Source organism: Corvus brachyrhynchos, unplaced genomic scaffold, assembly GCF_000691975.1.
Source record: "Corvus brachyrhynchos isolate BGI_N302 unplaced genomic scaffold, ASM69197v1 scaffold23, whole genome shotgun sequence".
NCBI classification, from domain to species: domain Eukaryota; kingdom Metazoa; phylum Chordata; class Aves; order Passeriformes; family Corvidae; genus Corvus; species Corvus brachyrhynchos.
In genome coordinates, this window is record NW_008238983.1 from 8,206,628 (window position 1) to 8,215,490 (window position 8,863).

The window sequence follows — 8,863 nt, forward strand, 5'->3', positions numbered from 1 at the left end:
AAAGCAAGTGTTGGAAATGAAGTGACAGAATATGCAAAGAAAGATATGGAAAAAATAAGGTTTTTTTTAACCAACCTGTTTTACCAGTTTTGACACAGAAGTGGGAAGAAGGAATGAATGAAGGAAAAGCAGCAGAAGCATGGAGAAAAGACTCAGTATTTACACCATTCTAGACTTAGTCATATATCCCAAAAGGATCAATACAAGAATAATGATTTCTAGAGAGTGATTCTGAAAAGGAAAGTAATTTCAAGTGCTTGCTCTGACCTATTTGGTGTAAATGCTAGTCTTGCCCTCGAGAGATGCAGAACAAGCCATGGGAGACTGTCTTGCCACTTGGCTACCTTAGTTTATGGAGTGTGAGTACTGCTCTCACCCAAGTCATGCAACAGGACAGGAAGGTAAGGATGTGAATTCCAGAGTCACATTTTGTAAAGCATACATGCTACAGATAAGGAAAGCAAGAGTGGAGGTTTTAGGGGTTTTTTTCTTTTTTTTTTTTTTTTTAGATGGGAAGACAAACATTTCCACCTTTTCATCCTTTCATCCATCTTACAGTAGACTATAAGTGCTGTAATTCTATTTAGAGAATTTTATTGTAGGACTACTGGTCTCAGCAAACATTCTGGAATGAATTTTTCCAAAACAAAGTTCTTGCCTTTCCCAATCAGTATGTGTACAATATCCACTAAAACGAATCCTTAGTGTGACTATTACTACAACAGCAATTGTAAACAAGACAGACAAAGGCAGCTTATCAACTCCTTCCATCCTTCTGCTTTATACAAATAAGCATTAAAGAATCAGCAATCAGCACACAAGTCAAAACCAGTCCAGCCCAATAACGATTTTCATTTGACCTGACACACCAAGACTGACATGTACCCTTCAGTAGATGCTTTGAGCCTATCCTTTCACCTCAAAAAAACAAGACAAAGCACCAAAGTTGCAAGATTCAGTCTATACATTCCAAGGCTGTTCTTTCAGTGCTCTGTAAGAGTTGTTCAAGTTCTTCAGGCATGCTTAAATCACCTGAGCTTAGCTGAAGCCTAATCTAGCCAGTTTTGTAAATATGATCAGTTGTTCTCCCATACTTACAAACAGTTTGCTCTTGTAAATGTATTTGCTCCTTCCGCTCGAGTCCTTTACTTCTTTACTGAAAACCAGGGACATCTCAAAAAGGAAAAGGTGCCTCTCTCTTCCCTTTCGAATTAGTGTTTTTGGGTCCCACACTTGGAAGGATTCTTGAAGGATGAGCTCTCCCTGAGATTCTATATTTTCATCAAAGCCTAAGAACAGAGTGAAAGAAAAGATTAACCATGAAAAGTTGGTAATACAAGGAACATAAAAAGCACAGCTTTTGTTCATTAAACTGTATGATTTTTTTCCCCAATACAACTTCCAAAAGATGGGATTCCAAGAAAACAATACTAAAAACAAGACTTGATTTTAACACTGCAATATACTACACATAACTGCAGCTCAAATCTAATTCTAAATTTAGACATCCAACTGTTAAGAACTTAATCAGCTCCTCTGGCAGTATTTTACCAACAAATGATGGATCTATCTTTGTCAGCTTCTGGTAACCTCTTCTGTGATGAAAATGATTTCTCTTATGAGCATTCTGCCACTGTAGAAAGTAAGCAACTTGCAAGGACACAGAGCACATCAGGTTCTTCTGAGAGAGGCAAGCTCCCAAGTGCCACCTTTTCTGGATGTACACCTCTACCATGTAGGCAATGAGCACAGAAATGTGTTCCAACTGGGGATGAAAAATCATGGCAGCTTGGAGCTGTTGGCATATGATCAGCCTGCCATTGGTCATGCCAGAATCAATCCACAATAAAGTAATTACCAGCTGGATCACTTATATTGAGACATAATGAAAAAAAGATGAAGATTGAGAATACCAACACTTTTACTTCCATTTTAGTGGTACCATGTTATCCCAGTTTAATACACAGCTTTGAGTTGAAGGATAACAAAAATTGTCTACCGTACTCTCCTGAGTGGTATCAAAATGTGTTTTAAATAGATAACTGCTTGCCAGCTCTCATGTTCTAAACAGGGCAACGGTATGGAGAGGATCAGAGGCAAGTTCCATCAAAATTCTCCAGAGACATAAAGAGGAAGTGTGCTCACTCACTATATTTGTCCAACATGGGATGACTCAACAATACACACACGATTTGCTGTAAAACCAACTTATGTAAAAGATTAGGATATTCTCCAGAGTCACATTCCCAGTGTTAAAAGATTATTACCAAAGCTGGTCAGCTTTTACACTAAGACCACCTCCTGAACAAGCATTTGGAACTGATCCTGTAAACTGACCAACATCCCTATTGTTTGAAATCAAGGAACAGAGGTGATTTGGAGCATTCACATGATCAAGGATCACATGTCAAACCGAGGCAAATTTTACAGTAACTAGCACAACACTGGAAATTCCACAACAAGCTGCATGCTACTACCAGAAGGCAGAGGGGAAGAAAAGGCATATTGACTAGAAGCACTTAAAAGTATTTATTCAGCAACTGTAGGGTAAGAGGGCCCTGCTTTTCTCTCAAAAAAATTTAAATGCCCAAGAAAAACACTTTTATTACTAAATGTATGATTGCACCATTAAAACATGATAACGTGCCAATTGCAAAACAGATTTTGGCAGAAAGTTGTTCTAAGCACATAGATGCATTACATCCAACCTCCACTGTCTGCCATGAACATGATTATACTGGCTTAGGCTTGGGCTAAATTGGCTTATGCTGACATTTTACTGCCAGAAGATAAATTTCATTTCAACCAGAAGTCTGTTATGGAACAGGCAACAAACAGATGTGAAAAAGACAAACTTCCGGGAGACAATTATTTGATACATAAATCAGCAAAATCACCAATGTGACACACTTATGTGTCTCATACAAAGAAGCTAAGGATACTGGCTGGAAAACGCAGCCAAAGCCAGCATATCTGACCAATTACCTATTGCATTTTGGGTGAGTAGTGGACTACTTCATTAGCCTACATGTTTTTCAAATCTGCAGTGGCACAGCTACAGATCAAGGTGAAAGAACAGTTAAAAAAATTAACAAAACTGTACTAGCTGTCTGTAACAATTAATTTTCCTAAATAAGTTTACATCTTATATAGCCCTACCAAAATGGTATGAAAAATACAAACGCAGAGAAAAGAACGTGTTCACAAAACAAAGTTAATCTGCAGCACACAATGAAATTGGAAAGGCAGCTTGAATCCTACCTTCCAGCATGCTGAGGTGCATGGCATCATTGGCTCGCTTTGGCACACTAAGCATCACCTCCAGGCCATCCTTAATCTCACCTTTACCTTCTTCACAGCATGTGAGCAGCTCCTGCAAAAGACAAGCAGACAAGAGGACTCTCTATCACTTATCTCTACACTAATATGACAGACAAGCAAAGAGTACTTCTAACAAACCAAAAATCATTTTTGACATTTAAAATCTTTTTGAACTTCTTACGCTACCAGTGACATGACAGCATACTTTGTTTCTAGCCTGATGAGTTCTTCAAGAAGCAGCCCAAGCTATCAGTTAACCACTTCTAATTTAAACAGGATTATCTGCTTAATAAGAAATCTTCAAAAGTTATGTTAAGAACAAAACTTTTTTTGATAAGCACAGACACAGTTATCAGACGCTGTGCCACATCAAGGCCCAGAAAAATGCAGCTGCCAATTCATGAAGACTGTGGAAAGCAGGGCAGCACAAAGGGACCCCTCTTGCCTCCCATGTCAGTCATTGCTCCACTGCACCAAACACCTGCTCTGTACAACTGCTGATAAAGAGAATTTACATCGTTTTATTCTAAGTATTCCATGAATTACTCTATTCTATAGTGTTTACAGTTAAAAGCAACCTACAGACACAACTTTTCAATACAAACAACCATTAACTAATGGACAGAAGTTTGAGAATTGAACATGCTGAGGTGTTGTAGTAGAATTTAGGGCATACAGTTCTCTGCTCATTCAACATCCCACAGATTTAACATAACAGCACCTGAGCTGATATTCAAATTTCCTCACAGCCTTTAAGCATTTGAACAGTACCAAGATAAAATGTAGGTTACGTAACCAAAAGGGCATGTTATGTTCCTTCTGTTATTCAGAAGACCCACTTAATTCATTCCCTCAGGTTAAATTCCTTTTCCCCTTTTTAAAGGGAAAGCCATGTGACTTCTACTATTATTATCATGACATTATTTTTATTTAACTGCCAATACCACCTTCATGGCAAAACATTACACAATCACACCTAAATTTTGCATGACAACTCCACAGAACAGTGAGAGTAACTAAATTATCTCTCAGAGGCACAGAAGAGGAGCAGCTTCAATACCATTCAGGCAAAGAAGCGAAGCTTTCAGAACTGTAAAATGTTTCATTGATCATTCGTCCATCATTTAGGGTCTTAATCCTACCACGCTTTACATCTCTCTTCTTACAGAAAAAGAAAGGAAAGGCAACCCAGAAACCCAGCAACCACCAGACACATCCATTTTGCTATGCAGCAAAGACATGTGGCTCTGCAAACACTGGTGAAACCAATCTATCCCACCACTTCCATAATGTAGCAGGCTAAGGCATATTAATATTAAAAATAATAATAATAATTGTTGGAATTAATACCTCTGAATTTCTGAAACAGCACAGCCTAGATTATTTCTGTAATTATAACTTAAGTTGCAACTCTTTGCAAGTGGAAAACAGATAATAAGTTTCAGTCAAAAAGGACAGATTTGTTACCACCCACCTGACCTGAAATAGCCTCTAATGTTTTTCAGAAATTTCAAAAGCAATCATGCATGGCTGTTCTCAAGTAAAAAGAGGAGACACAGATCAGTTACAGTGCTTTGGTAGGCTGCTATACCAAAACAAGCATTGCCACCTAACAGAGAACCAGCACAGTCCAAGAACACTGCTGCTCACTTGAGAAGACATTTGTCCACTGAGTGAAAGCTCTAACTACAGGGTTCCAAAAGTTGTGCTTATTTTAACAGCTACTATTTACTTGACATTTTCAGGCAACATTACAAATAACAACTCTTTGTGCAACAGCTCTACAAGTACCACCACTATGTGTATATATTTACTGATACACATATATATTCATGTATATTTATATGTCTCATAGATATTTTATATTATAGTTTTATATATAAATAAATATATTAAATTATTTTCTAATTTACAGTACTTAATACCATCAACATAGCTAACAGCTTGCCAAAATTTGGTGTAGAAACCATTACAAAAATGCATCCATATGGGCATGAATTACTTTTTTACCCTGGAAATGCAAATTATATTTTCTAAGTAAACATTAGTAGACAGGTATCTTTTTTTGATTTACAGAAATCGGGACAAAAAGTTGCTTGTTTATGCCTTCTTTCATTTTCAGTTGAAATTTTGCAGCAGTATTTGAGGCTGCCCAGGATGCTGGAGTCTTGGAGAGCAGAGTAAAACAACCCTTCTGATTTCAGCAAGAACTTTGCCTTCTTAAGAACAGCAGAATCAGATGAAGAACTCTGAATTAATACTGACCTTTAAAAGAAGCTGGTATTTTGTTATCCTTTGGACAGGTTTGATAAGGTAAGAGGAGATAGAGTTGGCCAGTCCATGTCGTTGTTGTATCTCCTACGTGGAAAAAGCAAACATCTGAGGACTGTGAGCACCAACATTCAGATATAAACTGTTTTGAAGGATATGCAATAATATACATTAACTACAAATTCTATTTTAGCAGGAAAAATCCCTAAAAAACAGGATGACCAGATATTCCAGGCACAGTGAATCATTATGCTGTGCATCTGCCTGCTCACTTAATACAAACAGAAGACTATTACCTCCAAGAATACCTGTGAAATGTTTCAACAAACCTAAATACACAGAGCAACAATTAGGGACACAGAATGTGTGGCAACACCTTTTTAAAAACATTAAGATTTGTACTTCTTTTGCTACTTCCAAGAGAGGAAAAAGCCTCACATTCCAGTGTTCCAGGGAAGAGGCAGGAGTACCAGGAAAGGCTGAGGCGGAGGTTTCTCAGCATCCCCTGCTATTTCAGTGCCAGCAGCCACACATGGCCTCATCCCCCACCAGAGGGAGCACCGAGTAACAGTTTCTGACTGAAGAAAAGAGGTTACCACGCACTTGACAAGTAAACAGCCACTTACAAATATTAAAAACGGTGACCTCCACGAAGCTAAAGGTGGAAAACAGAATTATGTGATAGCTAGATGGGATGATTACAGATTTCAGGTACTGATTAGGGCTGAACTTCCCTGATAGAGTCTGCCATTTATCATAGCACTGAATGTATTTTAATCAAGCAGTTTCAAACAGCAAGTTAAGGCCCACAGCTATGTGCCCTCCCACCATGATTACAGTATCAGAAATCCAAAAATGGGATAAACATGATATTTTCACATAGACCAGTGGTGTCATCAGTGGAAGCTCTCAAGTTCTCTGTGCACTGAATTAGGTCTCCACACTTTAGGTGGATTAGGGGGTGGAGAGCTCTGTATATAGTGGTAAAACAGATGGATCAAAGGAAGTGGTGGCAAGAATTTATTTCTAATAGTTTTATCAGAGACCTGTGTTATTTTTTAAAATGGTATTTACTTAATTTTTCTGGGAATGTCATATCTGCCTGATTTTCTGTAACTTACCTGCTCTTCTTCAAACACTGAAAATTTAACAGAGGCTTCACAGAAAGGCTTTGCCTTAAAATGTTTAGAAACCCCATTTCCTTAGTGATTAGGCTTTTGAGATTAACCCCAAGAGCTTCGGGGATTTCCTCTACTTCCCTCTACTTGTACAAACAATTCTAAAAAAAACTGTGGTGTCATTATACAGCTAGTGGCTCAGCTGGGGAAAAAAATGGAAAGAGAGCACTCTAATTGAATCATCTGTAAATACATGTCCAACCAAAACTCATTCACCATGGCCAAAATTCCTCCCTAAAACCACTAACACATCTACATTTTTGTCCCCTTTTTATGCAGAATATTACATGTGCAGACCAAGGAACCTTGGGACTGAATAAGGAGGTTTAGCCCTTCTAAATAACAGCAGTCAACTGAATTACCACTACATGCAATTCCAGTTTAAAAGAGCTCCAAAATCTAACCAAGATTTCTATCTTTATTACATACAATGCAAACTAAGCACATCAAAATGCTAAGACTTGCAGGATGTGCTTGTGTGAGCTGAAGATTCACGTCTCGGTTGTTGTTGCCAGAACCTGCATCCAGTTCTGAACCTCTCTGATAGATGACAGTGACTTTTCACATCTGATTTGACAGCACTGTAACACCAACTGAGCAATGGAAGTTAACCATGTGAGATACAGCACTAATTTTCTTAGGCTGACAGCTTAATAAATTGCAGCATTACTAACAGGAAACTTGCATTTTCTTAACAAATTAGGCACTCAGCAGAACTGCAAATCCACGAGTCAAACAGCCAAGGCGTGCTTTTAAGGTGGACATGATGTACTTACATCAAAGTATGCTCCTGCATGTTCTAATATCAGCTGAGTAGAATCTGGCTTATTTTTACAGTAGGTAACATACATCTGGAACTTGTCTGCCTGCAGAACAAAATGCAAATTTACACAGGTTATCAGAGAGCATCATTCCTGTCTCAAAGTTTTTACACCTTTATCAGAGATTTTATCTTCCCTATCAAGAAACTGAGCTGTACAGAATTATATTCCCACTCAAACTGGCAGCATAAGAATATACATCAAGGCAAGTAAGACTGAAAACAACAGCAATATATATAAAAGTAGGTTATTCAAAGCTAAGACAAACCAAATCTGCACACAGGTTTAGGCAACGTGCGTACACTTCAAGAGCAGCTAAGCACTGGCATGTGACAGGAGTGCCCTAATTGTTGGTTTTTTCTCAGTTAAAGATACACAACTTTTAGTTAAATTTGAAGGAAGAGGTACTTTTGCAAATCAAAAAGGGATCTGGGAGCAAGAATTCATCCCTTCATGCCTCCTATCTCCCTTTCTACTTCTAAACATAAGTCTGACTTCATTACCCAAGTAACGAAGCAATGTCCAACATCTTCTGGTAACTGTTCATATTTTTCCAACTCCTTGAGAAATATACTGTGGGTAGAAAAGAAACAAATAGTACAAGGCACATCAAACATGTTCATTACAGCAACTTGTTTGGATTTATTGTCTGTGAACAAAGGCTATTAGAAAACTTTCTGTAATACCAAAAGCATGAGTTAGGGAAATAAAGGTAACTGGAATAGATAAAAATGTGTAATAAAAGTACTAATATAAAATATAATTCAATAAAAATTCTGATGTGAAAATCAGAAATTGAACCAGCAGACATGCAGTTAATACATATTAATACATTAGAATACACAAAAATTTAGTAATTGCTGTTGTTCTTCATCAAGAAGGTTTCCTACTGTTTTCAGTTTCAAGAAAAGTTTAGCCTTCATCTCAATTAAAAAAAAAAACCAAACCTTACTTTTTGGATACTCAGGTTCTCAAGTCAACACAGAGCATACAAAGAGCTGTAAAACCAGGGTCTGGAATATGCTAGGTGTATTTTATTACTTCAAAGAATCATAACCCAATACAAATGTGTACACAACCAATGAAGTAACAAAGAAGGAAGATTCAGAGCAAGACTTCTGTACACAGATCTCCCTAGGAACCATTCTATTCAGAAGAAACGGTGTTGACAAGTCTCTTTCATGCTCCATGCTCAAGTAAATGTAATGATGCTGGGGCATCTCCAGAGAAGCTATGAAGAGCCAAGGAAGAGCTGGGAGGTCTACTCTTTCC

The 8,863-nt window shown here is 37.8% G+C and overlaps 1 protein-coding gene across 1 annotated transcript in view; it reads right to left on the minus strand.

Annotated features, from left to right (window-relative positions):
• Positions 1-8,863, minus strand: part of TRIO (trio Rho guanine nucleotide exchange factor) — a 180,223-nt gene that overhangs the window by 82,590 nt on the left and 88,770 nt on the right. The window contains 5 exon segments of the mRNA XM_008637193.2: positions 1,099-1,289; positions 3,262-3,373; positions 5,587-5,679; positions 7,547-7,636; positions 8,095-8,164. Coding sequence (XP_008635415.1) covers positions 1,099-1,289; positions 3,262-3,373; positions 5,587-5,679; positions 7,547-7,636; positions 8,095-8,164 — 556 coding nt within the window.